Source organism: Pteropus vampyrus, unplaced genomic scaffold (genome assembly GCF_000151845.1).
Source record: "Pteropus vampyrus isolate Shadow unplaced genomic scaffold, Pvam_2.0 Scaffold465, whole genome shotgun sequence".
NCBI lineage: Eukaryota > Metazoa > Chordata > Mammalia > Chiroptera > Pteropodidae > Pteropus > Pteropus vampyrus.
The window spans coordinates 1966-18004 of record NW_011889246.1 but is presented as its reverse complement, the minus strand read 5'-3'; the positions used below and the strand labels follow the sequence as shown (position 1 = coordinate 18004).

General features: G+C 31.8%; 1 protein-coding gene across 4 annotated transcripts in view; it reads left to right on the top strand.

Moving 5' to 3' along the window:
* LOC105306924 (DNA excision repair protein ERCC-6-like 2) overlaps positions 1-14996 on the top strand; it is a 64146-nt gene extending 49150 nt beyond the window's left edge. For 2 of the 4 annotated variants that reach the window (XM_011382219.2, XM_023524475.1), the window contains exons 7-12: positions 609-749; positions 1751-1864; positions 2150-2269; positions 8450-8521; positions 9076-9221; positions 14853-14996. In XM_011382219.2, the coding sequence (XP_011380521.2) occupies positions 609-749; positions 1751-1864; positions 2150-2269; positions 8450-8521; positions 9076-9221; positions 14853-14970 (711 nt within the window). In that variant the 3' untranslated portion in view covers positions 14971-14996. Of the gene's footprint in view, positions 1-608; positions 750-1750; positions 1865-2149; positions 2270-8449; positions 8644-9075; positions 9222-14852 lie in introns of those variants that run through there. The other 2 variants (XR_002777596.1, XM_023524473.1) reach the window with 2 other exon arrangements.
* The last annotated feature ends 1043 nt before the right edge of the window (positions 14997-16039 follow it).

The window sequence follows — 16039 nt, the reverse complement described above, 5'->3', positions numbered from 1 at the left end:
CCCCTCCTCCTACAGGGAGCTCTGGCGGCTGGGAGAGGCAGCTTCTTTATTTCTCCTAGTCCGCTGCCCGACACCCAGGGTTCTGACCTATGGTAGCTCTTATACGCAGATTCCATGCTCAGACATGCTGGTGTGCAATTTAGGTGTTTTTTGTTGAATTTTAAATGTTCAGCTTATTATTGTTTCAAGGGGAGAGATCTGGGGATGTCTCTCACTCTGCCATGTTTCCTAGAATCCCTAGTTTTTTATTTGACCTAAAATTTAATCATTTATTTGCATGATAGACTAAAAGTGTGGAACACTGAAAAGACACAATTTTTGAGAAATATATAAGGAAATTACATAACTTTTTTTCATATTTTGATTCCTCTTAATTTAAAACAAACAGATTTATTTGGAAATAAAGTTATAATTTTTTTAGTTTGGGTAGGGTGCTGGCAAAGAATATAGGAGCAATGGGAGCCATTGTCATAATAATGTACTTAGAAGAAAAATAAATAAGTTTGTGAGTAGTTTTCACTATTACAATCTATGAACTCTTATGTGCATTGTGATTATTAATGTTATAAAAAAAAGATACTAGTAATTGCCTGTATTTTTCTTGGCAGATAGTGTATTGTTCTCTGACAGATTTTCAGAAAGCTGTCTATCAAACAGTATTAGAAACAGAAGATGTGACTTTGATACTTCAATCTTCTGAGCCTTGTACCTGCAGTAGTGGCCGAAAAAGGAGAAATTGTTGTTATAAGGCAAGCATTTCAGTATATCTTTCTGTCTTGTTTTCATTACATAGTACTCTATTCTGTTGTCAGAGTAAGTAGCCGATAAAGTTTTTCTCAGATAGTTCTTTAACTTTAGAAGCTATAAGTTACTAAAAAGGGATAACTTTCAAAAATATTTTTGAATTAAAAAATATATTTCAGTATCAAATAGTATCATAGTGAAATACACTATTCAAATATCTTCGAAAAACTTGTTTTTGAAAATAACTTCAATTTGATATCCTCCATTTCAGCTTTTATTGGGAAGTATCCCACTTTTATCTTAAAATTTCATTCATTTTTAGCAAGTCTCTCATTATCTACTGATAGTAAACTTACTCTTTCATAGCAGACTTAAAATATTATTCTGATATGGGATATAATATTATTTTAATAGAAACTGTATACAATATTATTTTTATTTAGAAAAAATTTTTACCTTCTATCTATTTGCCTTTTTTTACCTCTATTTTTTTATCAAGTTATCTGTCACATAACTTTGTATATAGAAGGACCCTAAATAAATATTTATATAGATCAAAATTTATTCTATCTCTCATTTATTTTGCTGTTTTAACCATTTCACTTTTTTTTTGTAATAGCCCAGATTCATAGGAAGCCTCGTAATGTAAACAAAAGGAGTTTTATTACCAGGAACCTCTATGGCAGCACTTCTGTCACTGTGTATCATACTTTCTAGATAATGAATACTAGAGAATAAATACTTTCTAGGATGAAGACTTTCTCCTCTCTTTTATTAAAAACATCACTGTATTATACTTCACCAAAAGTATAATTCCACATTAGCAATTCATGAATATTTTTGTGGTCTATGGATATTTCTCATAAACTGTTCCACACATCAGAATGTATTATGCCAATAGTAACCCGATAATAAATAATATTGTGATATGTTTTGTGATGTAAATAGTTACATAGCCATGTTAGTCCCTTTTTCATCTTTATTTACTGAATTTTTCTGGTTACAGACCAATTCACGTGGTGAAACGGTGAAAACCTTGTATTTCAGTTACCTTGCAGTTCTTCAGAAGGTAGCTAACCACGTCGCGCTACTGCAAGCTGCTAGTACCTCCAAACAACAGGTTTGATTTGGCTTTTAAAATTCTTTTTTCGTGCTGTATGGTAGAAATATTTTATATTTGGTAGAAAATTTCCTAGCCAAATATCCTTAAGTTATTTTTGTATGACATTTAAGAGGAAACTGACTTGCTCATTTTTTTAAATTTAGGTGTCAAAGTATATACACTTAAATTTTTAATCAAAGTGAGAAAATTTAAGCTTAAAATAACTCTTTTTTAAATTTTATATTCAATTTATACAAGTTTAAATGAGTTGATATTTCTTTTCTTCTACCTCTTTCCCTTAAGGAAATGATTATCAAAAGGATATGTGATCAGGTATTTTCCAGATTCCCAGATTATGTGCAGAAAAGCAAAGATGCAGCCTTTCAAACACTTTCTGACCCAAAATACAGTGGAAAAATGAAGGTAACTGCTCTTCTTTTAGGTTGTATACACATAAGGATGATATACAAAATATTTATCAAATGGTATGTCAGGGATACCAATTAATCAGAACAGATGCTCCATCATTCAGAAGAGGCGGTGGCCAAAACAACTGGTATAGTTGTATCTGTACTTATTAGCTCACTGTGAATACTGCATCCCATGGGTTCTCAATTAAAAGTACATCAAGTATACTTCAGACTTTCCTGTTGATGTATTGGATTTATGCCTTCTTAAAAACATATACTGTTGCCACACGTATAATAATTTGTCTTCAAATGTTTAAGGAGATAATCTACCAGAAGTAAAAATGCTGATACCAAACAGGAAGGTGAAGATAGGTAAGGGCTCAGAATTAGATACATGAACTTTTTGAAGCATTCTCTATAAATTCTCAATGAGACCTCTATCAAAGAGTTTTCAAGACCTCTATGTTTAGACCGAATTTGCTTCCTTTTGTTTTTACTTGCCAACTTAGATTGTGATCACTAAATTTTCTCATTTGTGGCAAGGGAGCATTTGCTGTACACTGGAAAACTGATCTGTAGGTGCTGCTCTTGGTGATGTATTGCTGAAGGAGGAGTGTGAAAAGTAAAGCTAGTTCTCCAACTATGACCCAGACCTCTGGGCATTGCCTGTCACAGCTGCATGAAATGCTGACATCTTCTAGCCTCCTTGTAGAAGAATTTGTTTGTTTGACCCCTTAATAACTATCAAGAATCTTTTATTTATGGAAAGATTTTTACAGAACTATTCCCAACTTTATCTTTTAATTACAAAAATTATGCTGTTTCTCTTGGCAAAAAATAAAAAGGAAAAAGGAAGTAATTCAAAGTAGGTTTTTTTTCCCTTTAAAATCCTGGAAATAGTTATAGCAGTTAATCTACATAAGCTCACTATAGTTTAGTTTGCTTGGACCTCTAAATTCAATGATATAAACTAAAAGCTAGGAAAATTACCTTAAAAACTTGCAAGTATATATTTGTATTGAGATATAATTGACATATAACATTGTATTAGTTCAGGTATACAACATAACGATTTAACATATGTATATATTGTGAATTAATTACATAAGTTTAGTTGACATCCATCACCTCACAGTTATGATTTTTTTTTCTTGTGAGAACTTTTATGATCTGCTCTCTTAGCAACTTTCAAATATAGAATATGGTATTGGTAACTACTGTCACCATGCTATACATTACATCCCCAGAAGTTATTTATCTTATACCTAGAAGTTTGTACCTTTTGGCTACCTTTGCCCATTTCACCTCCCCTCCGCCACATACTGCCTCCACCACTAACCTGTTCTCTGTACCTATGAGTTTGGGTGTTTTCTTTTTTTTTCTTTTTTTCTTTTTTTAGCTTCCACATATAAGTGAGACCATATAGTATTTGTCTTTCTCTGTCTGATTTATTTCATTTTGCGTAATTCTTTCAAGGTTTATCCATGTTGTCTCAAATGGCAGGATTTCCTTCTTTGCTTTTTTATTGATAAATAATATTGTATACCAGATCTTTATCCATTCATCCATCAGTGGACCCTTACATTGTTTCTATGTCTTGGCTATTGTAAATAATGCTGCATTGAACACAGAGGTGCATGTATCTTTTTGAGATCAGTTTCATTCTTTTGCTCGTGGCTGTCTAGTTTTTCCAACACCATTTATTGAAGAGACTGTCCTTTCCCATTTTATATTCTTGCTTCCTTTGTTGTAAATTAATGGACCATATATGAGTGGTTTTATTTCTGGGCTCTCTATTCTGTTCCGTTCATCTGTGAGCCTGTTTTTATGCCAATTCCATACTGTTTTGATTATTGTAATATGGTTTTGAAATCAGAAATTGTGATGCCTTCAGCTCTGTTCTTTTTCAAGATTGCTATGACTATTCAGAGCCCTTTAGGGTTCCATACAAGCTTTAGGATTGTTTATTCTATTTCTGTGAAAAATGCCATTGGAATTTTGAGAAGGATTGCATTGAACATATAGATTCCTTTGGGTAGTATGGACATTTAACAATATTCATTCTTTTAATATGAGATGTTAAATGAGATGTTCTATGAGCACAGAATATCTTTCCATTCATGTCTCCTTCAATTTCTTGCATCGTTTTAGAGTTTTCAGTCTACAGGTCTTTCATCTCCACAGTTAAATTTATCCCTAGGTACTTTATTCTTTTTGATGTAATTGTAAATGGGATTGTGTTTCTTAATTTCTTTTTCTGATAGTTCCTTAGTAGTATATAGAAATGTAACTGATTTTTGTATTTTGGTTTTGTATCCTGCAACTTTACTGAATTTGTTTATTCTAACAATTTTTTGGTAGAGTCTTCAGAGTTTTCCTATGCGCAATGTTATGTAATCTGCAAAGAGAGGCAGTTTTACTTCTTTTTTCTGATTTGGATGTCTTTTGTTTCTTTTTCTTGCCTAATGACTCTGACTAGGACTTCCCATACTATGTTGAATAAAAGCGACAATAGTAAGCATTCTTATCTTGTTCCTGATCTTAGAGGACAAGCTTTCAGTTTTTTACCATTGAGAATGTAACCTTTATTGTATTATATTCCCTCTATGCCCACTTTGTTGAATGTTGTGAATTTTAAAAATAAATGAGTTTAATCTAGTGATAATATTCTGTTTATTATCACAACAAATATTGCAAATCTAATAATAATTCCTAAAAATAGTAAATATATTTTTGTCATTTTATTGACTTTTATTTAATTATTTTTAAATTTAAAAATGTAAAAAGCCCACTTAATTTAGAAAAGAGCACTTATTATCCCATAATTTAAGCCAATAGAATATTTCCAAAAATCATAGCCTCCTTGAAAACTGCATTATCCATTGCTATTCATTTAAATTTTATCCATTGTGACTCTTCACTAAAAAGTTACCACTCTTGAAATTAAATGAAAGTTTATAACTCTGCATTTTATATTCTTACATATCCATTAAATGTATGATTTAAAACATACTGTTAGCATCCGATTAAGATAATTATTAGATTTATTTTTTATTATGATTTTTAGAAGGGTAAAAAGCAAGCATAAATTGTGGTAGGAGGTTGGCTGCCTTTATATGTGAAGAAAGCACATAATTTACTTGATTTGTGAGAGAGCACCAACAAACCAAAGACTGATAGTCATAAACTAGGGATATATTTTTAAGACTGTGTTTCGTCAGTATAGTTAGCAGCATCATGGGGTGACTTAGTAATTCGAAATCTACAGGCTTATTATGGAATGATTGCCTGCGGGGTTAAGAACTCGAAGTTGCATGTACTTCTTTAATTCTAGTGATAAAAGATCCTAGTTCTGTTTCTCTTATAGATTAGCCTGCATGTGCAATTTATTTGTGAACATAATACCCGCTGTGCCCTTCATAGCTTCAAAGCTACACCCATGAACTCTAGCTCTTTCTCTTAAGCATCAAGATAAAAGTCCTCATTTTTCTTTCTCTTGGGAAATGCCACAGAGTGAGTGACCTACTGTGGGGGTGGGGAAAAAGACTAGGAAACCCAACTTAATGCTGCTGGAATCATACAAGAGTCATGTTAATCTCTAGTCCTGACTAATTTGAGTAAAGTTAGACCCAAGATTCCTTAGCTGTGAATATCCTCAAATTTAGGGTTCCTTTTCAGGTGAATTGCCCTGTTCTGTGAAAGACATATGAGTGATAAAACATTGAGTCTGTATTGTTAAAACTCTAAAGTATAGTGCCTACTCTGTCATTTCTGACATTTCTAGTGAGGGATTTTAGTTCATAGTTATTCATTTTGTTAATAAGTCTATAACTTAGCCTAATAGAGACTTCCAGTCCAAAAACATACATTTTTCTTACTACTCTTTTCATTTTTAGATATTCAAGAATACCTGAAAATGCAGTAGGTATAATACCATTCCAAACAGAGTGGATTTCTGTGCAGTATATCCTTGAATTAAAATATTAATGTCTTTGAGAGAATGAAAAGACAAGCCATAGACTGGGAAAAAGTATTTGCAAAACAATAAGGGACTATTATCTAAAATATATAAAAACTCTTTAAATCTCAACAATAAGAAGACAATCCAATTTAAAACTGGGCAAAAGGTCTGAACAGATGCTTCACCAAGAAGATATACAGATGGCAAATAAGCAGATGAAAAGATGCTCAACATCATATGTCATTAGGGAATTTCAAATTAAAACAACAGTGAGATACTTCTGAACACCTGTTTGAATGACTAAGCCCAAAATACTGACAACACCAAATGCTGAAAAAGATGTGGAGCAATAGGAACTCTCATTCATTGCTGATGAGAATGCCAAATGGTACAGCCACTTTGGAAGACAGTTTGGCAGTTTCTCATAAAGCTAATTATACCCTTACCATAAGATCCAGCAATCGTGTTCATTAGTATTTACTCAAATGAGTTAAAAACATGTCCAATAAGAGCTTGTGTACAGATGTTTATAGCAACTTTATTCATAATTGCTTAAACTTGGAAGCAATCAAAATATCCTTCAAAAGGTGAATGGGTAAATGTCTAGACAATGGAATACTATTCAACAATAGAAAGAAATGAACTGTCAAGCTATGAAAAGACATGGAGGTACCTTAAATGCATATTGCTAAGTGAAAGAAGCCAGCCTGAAAGGGCTACATACTGTATAATTCCAACTACATGACACTAATGAGAAGGCAAAACTATAGACAGTAAAATGATCAGTGGTTGCCAGGCGTTTGCAGGGAGGGAGGAATAGGTGGAACACAGGGAAATTTTAGGGCAGTGAAATTATTCTGTATGATGTAATGGTGGATACAAGTCATTATACATTTGTCAAAACCCATAGAACTGTACAACACAATGAGTGAACCCTAATGTGAACTATAGACTTAAGTTAATAATAATTTATCAGTATTCATTCATCGGTTGTTACAAATGCTCCACCCTAAAACAAGATATTAATAATAGAAGAAGCTGCAGGGGAGGTGTGGGAGTGGGGGAAGAGGAAACCTATTTACTTAATTTTTCTGTAAATCTAAAATTGCTCTAAAAAATAAAGTATTAATTTTAAAAAGTTAATGTATTGTATGAAATTAAAATGTACATATTTCATGTAGAATCATTTATTTTGTAAAAAAAAAAAAAGCTAATGCCAGTAAAACTACTTTATATGTTCTCTAAGTATTAAAATAATGTTTACCAGATCTGTGACATTTTTATTCACCATTTGATTGGTTATCTGAGTAGATTTTTATAAAACTCCACAGCTGTTTTTTGAGGGATTGGATGGTCAGGTTCAGAGTTAGTACAATGTCATCTCTTGCTCAAATATTAAAAGAGTGTTATATTGAATATAAATTTTTTATTTAAAATTTTAAATTGTATCATTGAATAAATTAAATTTCTTGTTTTATTGCGTAGTTCCGAAAAACCTTAGAGTTCATACATTAAACTCCTTTTTTTTCTTTCGTGGGTTGCTTTTCCACAGTGTTCTGGAACTGTCATTGCCAGATGTGGAAATTCTTGTTTTAAAAATAATGGTATAACTATTATACACAGGCTTTGGATTATTTGCTTCCTCCCTGAAAGCACTGTGTATAGGGGCAGATTATTGGCATTTTGAGGTCAAATTCAAATCTGGAAGTCAGGGCTTACTGTAAATAGAGAAACAGAGAGGAGAAAATGAGAAGAGGTATATATCTGACTGATTATTTTAAGAAAATAAATATCAAGACTTTTAGAACCTAGATGTAATTAAACATATTTCATTACGTCTATCTAGAGAAAATTTAAATACTTCCTAAAGGGAATGCTGCTCTGTAATTTAGTTTCTGAACATCTTGTAGGTATAAAGAAAGTGTATTTTGGAAATTAAATTAATCCATTTAAATGCATCTCATAATCTAAAATGCTTTTTTTTTTATTAAAACCAGATGAGATGAAATAAAAGTCTTTGGGAACTTTACCTCATTATTGACAATATGATGATGAATAACACATAATATCTAATACTTTATTTCTCTAACTTGCCAAAAATGAAAGGAATTAGGAAAAGTGACTGAGGTTATATTATGTAAAAATACTTTTTAAGAAATTCTCAAGTGATCTTTATATGTACAAAGTGTACTCTTAGAACCAGTTCACTGATGTTCTGTGGTTAATTTCCAGGTCCTTGAGCAGCTTTTAAATCATTGCAGGAAAAACAATGATAAAGTTCTTCTTTTCTCCTTTTCTACCAAGGTGAGTTTCATCTGAAGTGTATTCTTGATTGGCCTAGTCTTCATTCCTGAAGCATAAAGCCTAAGAGACCTAACAGCATTCAGCCACATTTTCTTATATATATCATAGGAAATGATAGAGAGGTAGGCAACTTTTAAATCTCAATTATATCAGTTATATCTGTTGATGTTTTTGTTGATAATTAAAATGTTCTTTAAGACATTTAAGAGTATTTAGAATGTAGAAAATACCACAAAATAAATGAAATATATTTACATAAATTATTTGGCCAATACTTTTTATTTGGTTTTAATTTTAAAAATTAAAGATTGCTTTTTTTTTCCCTGAAAGATTGATTAAAAAAAAAAGAAAGAAAGAAAGAAAGGTTGCTGAATGTTAAAGTCAGTTTCAGGATAATGGAATATATGGGTCAGAAGTCAGAAAAATATTGCTCTTGTAATTATAAGAAATTGTGAGCAGCAGTATTTAATACTTAGTAAATTTTATTTTTATAATGGAATGAAGCTTATTAAACCATGAATTTGTCTTTGCCCATCTCTGTACCTTTCTTCCAGTTGCTCGATGTGCTGCAGCAGTACTGTATGGCGTCTGGGCTTGATTACCGACGTCTTGATGGAAGTACAAAATCAGAGGAAAGAATCAAGATTGTGAAAGAATTCAATAGTACACAAGATGTTAACATTTGCCTTGTCTCTACAATGTAAGAAAATAAAATTTGATAACTTGATTTTTATCTAATTACTTTTAAGATTTAGGATAATTTAAAAACTATTACAGATTAATTTTCAATGATTTTGCTTATATTGCTTTGTTTGATTTGGCTTTAAAGCGAAGCAGCAAAAATGCTATTAATTATGGCCAAAATAACAATTCTTGAGTTTTATCTAAACTTTTCTCTCTATTCCCTTATCATTACTGAATTCCCCTTTATACGTCTGAGTTTATAAAGATAATAATTGAAAAAAATGAATGTTTCCTTCTAGGAATTTTCTGTAGCAGTGTTTTGACTCATGTCAATGATACTGAATTGAATAATTGAGTTATTAATTGAATAACTGAGAATCATTTATAGCAACAGTTTTCAAACTGTTCTCAAGGAGCTCTAGAGAGCCCATGGACCTCATGGACCAGGCATTTTTCTCCTTTGTCTCTACCTAGTCTCAAACATGTGGAGCAGCTCCACATTTATAGGTTTTATAAAAGTTAAATCAGTTCTAACACCTAGTTACAAATCTCTAATTAAAACCTTTTAAAGAATATAAATATAAATTAAGTCGATGAAAACACCAAAATAAAGCTAATCTCTTTTTGGGGGGTAACAAATCCATAACTATTGGCATCTAATGTAATAAGTATTTTATAGATTTCCTCCCACTGTCTTTCAAAAAGAATTTCAAGGGACTTTAAAAATAAACATATGTAAAATCCAAAAAATAGACATTAAGTCAAAATATAAGTTACTTAAATGAGAAAGAAAATGATATATATATGATGAGTGAGCACTGAAATCATACTGTTGAGCACTGAAATTATTCTTGAATTTTTGCAACTACAGCAGAAAGAGAGAAGCTCTGGATTCTCAATTTCCTGTGAATGAATTCAAGTTGTAATTTCTCACATGAGTCCTTATGTACAGAGCCTTAAGTGACATAGAATACTGTTTCTATAAAACAGTATTAAGTTTTATAAAACATGCATAAGTATTCTTAACTTTTAAATCATGTTTTTCAAAGTAATAAATGCCTTCAACAACAGTTCAAATAGTACAGAACTTATGATGACAAGCAGCTGTCTTACAGTCATCTCACCCCTAGTCTGTTTTGATAAGATCTGCCATAAAGCTCCTAATTATCTCTTCAACTATGTTAGAAATTGCTATTTAACCCATCTATTAAATTTTTAATTTTTAAAGAATGTATTTTTTATGTTTAGAAGTTCTATTTGGTATTTTTCAAATGTGCCTGATAATTTTTACTCTATTTTGTTCTTGATGAATTCTAGCCTTTCTTTATTTCTTTAGTAATTTTAATCTCTTGAATGGCCTTTTTGCTCTATTAACTCCTGTACTTTGAGTGCTTGATCCTTCTATTTGATGTTTCTTCCAGCTTTTCCTTATGGTAGATGGTTTCTTCACACATTTTAAATTTTTTATTTTGAGCTTATCTTTAGTAGGTCTTTTTCTTCTGTGGAAATCCTTTGGTTGTAATTTTCTACTACTGTGATTTTGCTTTGACTTCTCCTAGGCATCCCAACTAAAGGAAGGGAAGAAGTTTTGGATTCCTATTTTCCCATTACTGAATTCAAGGAGTAATTTGCTACATAAGTCTGTACATAATAAAGAACCTCATGTAACATAATCAATATGTTCTTCAACTGTGTTTTGCGAAAGGCACATAAGTTCACTTTGTTTTGTTTTTCTTATTTTGTGATAGTTTATATTTAATTTCTGGGTGTTGTAGCAGAAGAATTATCACGTTAGCTTTGTCCGTCATTCAGAATCCTAAGTCTTCATTGTCTTTTCATTTATCAACAGTATACAACTTGGAGTCTATTATGAAACAGGAGGATTTAGTCTAGGTTACACTACTCTCTCCCCACTTTTCACATACTCTTTACTATTTTTATTATTTGTCTATAAATTATTTTTGTAAGTTTAAATAATGTACTTCGATTTTTGATATTTTAGTCTACTCACTTCCTACGGTATATCTAAGTGCTTATAATGGGTGATAGTAGAGATAGTTAGCAGGCAGCCTTCCTTTTTTCTACATTTGTCACTTGTTTTATTATCTGTCAACTATTTTAACTTTTTACTTCATGAGAGTATTAGGAATTTTCATTAAGTCCTGCAATAATAATGATCTGCCCATAGGTTGGCTCTAGAATTTGGAGGCTAAAAAATAGCATTTACATTATTATGATTTTTAAAACAATGTTTAATGCTGGACCCCTTAGTGCTAAAATAATTTCTCTGAATGTTCATGACCTCTTGGCCAATTCAAGGAGAACAGCTTTTATATCAACCTCTACTGAGTTCTCTTTTCTAACACTTCATTTATTATTTTATGTTTGCACAGTTCAGTTCACTCTATATTTCAATCATGGCTTTCTTATTATTTTTTCCTCAGTGCATTTTTGCCTTTTATAACAATAATCTTCAATATAAAAAAAAAATCTTCAATATATTACTAATTCACATTCATACTTTTTCTTCTCTTGAATTCTTTGTATCCTGAAGAACTTTCTCTTGAAGCCTTTTATACTTTGGTTTTAATATGGATTAGCTGTTTTCTAGACCTGATTAAGAGCTGTTTCCTTGAAGTATTTTTCACTGCTCTTCTGCATTGGATCCTTTTTTTTTTTTTTTTTTTTAATTTCATGCCATCTTCATTCTTGGTGTGCACCCTTGTTTTACTGGAGAATATCTCAAGTAACTTTGTAAGTCAGGCTATGTAGAAAGTAAATTTTCTGCATCTTCAACTATCAGAAAATGTCTTCTATGTGCCTTCTCACTTAATTGCTGCTTTGACCAACTATAGATTTCTAGATTGAAAATAATTTCCTCTGAGATTTTGGAAGGTATTAAAGCATTGTTTTCCGATATTTAATGTTGCTGAATAGATATCTGAAGCAAATCTGATTCTCATTCCTCCTTGAGAACTCTTTAAAAAGTTTCTCTTCATTTGTGGCATTCTGAAATTTCATAGTGATATTTGAGTCTTGGTGTGGGTCTTTGTTCATTTCTTGTGCTGGGCACAGTTTGAAGGCTTGTATTCTTTTTCAACTCTGGAAAATTTTCTTTGATTATTTCTTTGACAGTGGCTTCTCTTCCATTTTCTCTGGTATCTCTCTTTCTGTCTCATGCCAGGTTGTCAGATTTTAGCGCTTCAAATCTCTCTCACAATATGTGTTTTTATCTTTTTGCTCGATATTCTGAGAAATGTCATTTAACAGTTTTATTTATTATTTTATTTGAAATAATTTTTTGTCTAAAATTTTTCTTGCTTTCTAAGTTATTGTGCTCCAAATCCTTTGTTTTCCGAATCTTTATTCTGTAACATCAATACCTTAAAGCCTAGCTTTCCATAAATATCTCATTCAGTTAACTATCTTTAAGGGTCATCTGGCATTTTTCCTTGGATTGGGATTTTTATTGGAATCACTGATTTTATAAGTGACTTTGAGGAAAATTGGTATTTTTATATCTAGCCTTCCTATCCATAATATCTCTACATTTATTTAGGTTTTCTCAGAATCATTCTTTAAATGAATATTCCATTTGACCCTTTATAACAGTTAATACATAACAATAAAAATTTATCGAAGGCATTTTTTGTGGAATATTAAGATATGGTTAAATATACTTTTTGATGTACTGATTTGACATAAGAATAGAATGTAGAGGACCTAAGGAATGAATAACGTGAATGCTCATTATGGATCTAAGATACCAGTCCTCAGCTTGAAGAGGTCTGTATTTTATTTTATTACTTAAAGAGTAGGACTTTGCTGTTAGTCATATAAGAACAGAGTTACAGATTTTAAAGTTTAAGATTCTGAGTTGCCTTATCATCAAACAGAATCATCTTATCTCTAGGAATAAGAGTTTAGAAATTTTTTTTTCTTTGAAAGGAGCTTTGCTTCTGCTTAACTCAGCCAATCTTCAGTAATAATTTCAGAATCTCTTAGAAGATCTCCACCTAAACTGGTAGAGGCCTTCCTGTGGCTCATATAGAGCATCTGCAGTAAATTCATGTCAAACTTTATTGACAAGAAACTAACTAGAACACTTGGTTAGATTTATTTTTGGTGTTGTTTGTTTAAGTGTTAGAAAATATTTCTTAATTTTCCATTTTATTTTAGTTATGTCTCGTTGATTTTTCATATGATAATCTAATTATATAATCTTATGAACCTTGTCGCTTCAATTTTTTTCCCATCACAATATTAGATAAACTTTTAACTTCTCTTTACTTTGTGTCTAAGTCCCAACCACTCCTATAATTTACTCATTTTTTATCCTTTCTAAAACTTTCTCCCTGTCCCACCTCCCTCTTTGAGTTCAAGTCTCTATGATATCTTTATACTGTTACCTCTAAAAAGTAATTTTCCAAAGGATAAAATTCAATTTCTATTGGACACTGAACTTTAAGTCAGGGTACTTTGGGTTTGTCAAGCAATATATAGGTGCCTCTATTCCAATACTACGAATCATAGTTTGAAAGGCTCTTGAGAAAAAATCGTTTTGTATTTCTCTTACCTTTATTTCAGAAAACTATATCAATTTGAGATTTCCTAGATCTTAGTATGACTTGTAATTTTTTATTGTATGCTGGACATTTCTAGTATTATGTTATAAGACTTTACAGCCACATAGGGATGGAAATCCATGTTTTCTGCTTGGCCTCTGTTGATTTCCTGAGAGTGAGGTGATTTATTACTATTTCTGCACAGCCTTCACTGACACTACAGAGGGGGACCTGTTTATCACTATGCAGAAATGAAAGTCCTAGCTCCTCAATCAGTCTTCTTTGACATCGCCCCAGCAGAGATGAAAGATATCTCATTACATTCAACAAGGGTGGAAATTTGGTCATCTCACTCAGACATTACTGACCAGGTTGAGGGTGGACCACAGATTTTTTCTGTGGTTTGCAGGAATAGGCTGGTTGTTTGTTTCTTTGTTTGTTTGTTTTTCTCTTAAAAGGCTGCACCTTTCCTGGTTCTTTGGCTAAAGGAAGAAGATTTTATTGGGGCTTTTTTTGTCTGTGACTATTGGCATTTCCAGTTCACTGACTTCTCCAGAACCCAGTCTGGGCTATTTTAGGCAAATTTAGCCAGGAAACTCACTGCCATATCATTCCTTATGTCTTATAGTTCCTAGCCAGTCTAGATTCTCTCTACATTTCAGAGGCTTAGGTTTATTTTATATATAATGTCCAGGGTTTTTATTTAGCTGCACTTAAGAATAAGGAGAAGTGCATCTATTTCTGACTTGATTTCTTTGAAATGTGTATATTACTTTATTTAGCTAAAATATACTAACAATTTTTAAAACTTAAGAAAATCTTACAGAAATCATATTTTAGTATAACCAGCACAGTCTATTTACATGGACCTAATGGTCAAATTTTTTAGGGATATTCTAGAGTAGTATACTTCATAGCTATTTCATTTGTGGTATATTTGTGTTTTAATCACCTTACTTTTATGCTATTAATGCAATATTGCATTGATTCAGTTATAGAAACCTGGCGCAATTGAGTTACAGAGCAACAATTTTTTTTTTTTTTTTTTTGCTGTTTTAATGTGCTCTTTCTGTTTCCTCCAGGGCTGGTGGGCTAGGCCTCAATTTTGTTGGTGCCAATGTTGTTGTATTGTTTGATCCTACTTGGAATCCAGCCAATGATCTTCAAGCCATTGACAGGTATAATACTGACAAAATTTAAAATGACCTGCAAGTATTTTTAATCTAAACATTCTCCTGAGTTGTTTAGGTTGCTTATCATATGACTGTGATTAGAGGATAGGGAAAGCCTTGTAAAAAGTTTCTATTTGAGGTAGCCATGAACTTCTGAATCCAATTGGTAGGCTGATAATAGCCATTTATTTTCCATTCACCTCAAAATCCCATTATTATGACAGAATCGATTTAAGAAAAAAGGATAAATCTACAGTACTTCAGGAAAATAGGAAAGGTCACTACTTAATAGTAGATCAGAAGTTTTGAGAAACTCCTGGAAGAGAGAAGGCAAACAGAATCTCCGTGATGAAGGAACCAGGATTGAAAAAACACAATCCAAAGTCGACAGGAGAGCACTGAGAAATTTTATGTGTGGGGTCAGCACCTATAGGATGTGGGAGTAGACCAGAGTGCATCCTTCTGGGAAATTAACAAATGATCTCATTCTAAAACAAATTCCTCGTCTACATCTTATACACACAAAGGAGTTGGCTTTTAACAGGCTTTCCTTGATTAAAGCTGAAAGAATCATTTCATAAATTTTACAAATAAGTGGAGAATCTGACTGACAAATGTTCTTATAGAGGCCATTGGGACCAGATCATAAGCAGAGCTGAACCTGAAATAATCCTAGTTCTTCACAGGACACAAAAAAAGGAGAATGATCAAATAGACCTGTGTACCTTCATGGAAACCCTGACTAACTTTCCTGTACAAGCCACCCAGTTCATCATTTGTAATTATGAATAGAAAGTTAAGAATTACAAGACATTTTAATAAATCAGTAGTATGAAAGAAAAGAGTCAAGGTGAAAAACAGATCCTGAAGGAAATAAAATAAGAATACCTTGAAAAAAAGTGCATGGAAAATAAAAATAGAAATTCTTAGCGACTAAAACTATTGCCAAAACAAAATTACTTAATAGATGTTATGAATAATAATGTGGAGAGGATTAAAAGTGGAAATTGTTCTGGAAAATAAAAGAAATGAGTATAAATAATGACTTGAGCAGGAGAGAAAACATACATAGACATATCTTGGTGATATTTCTAAGA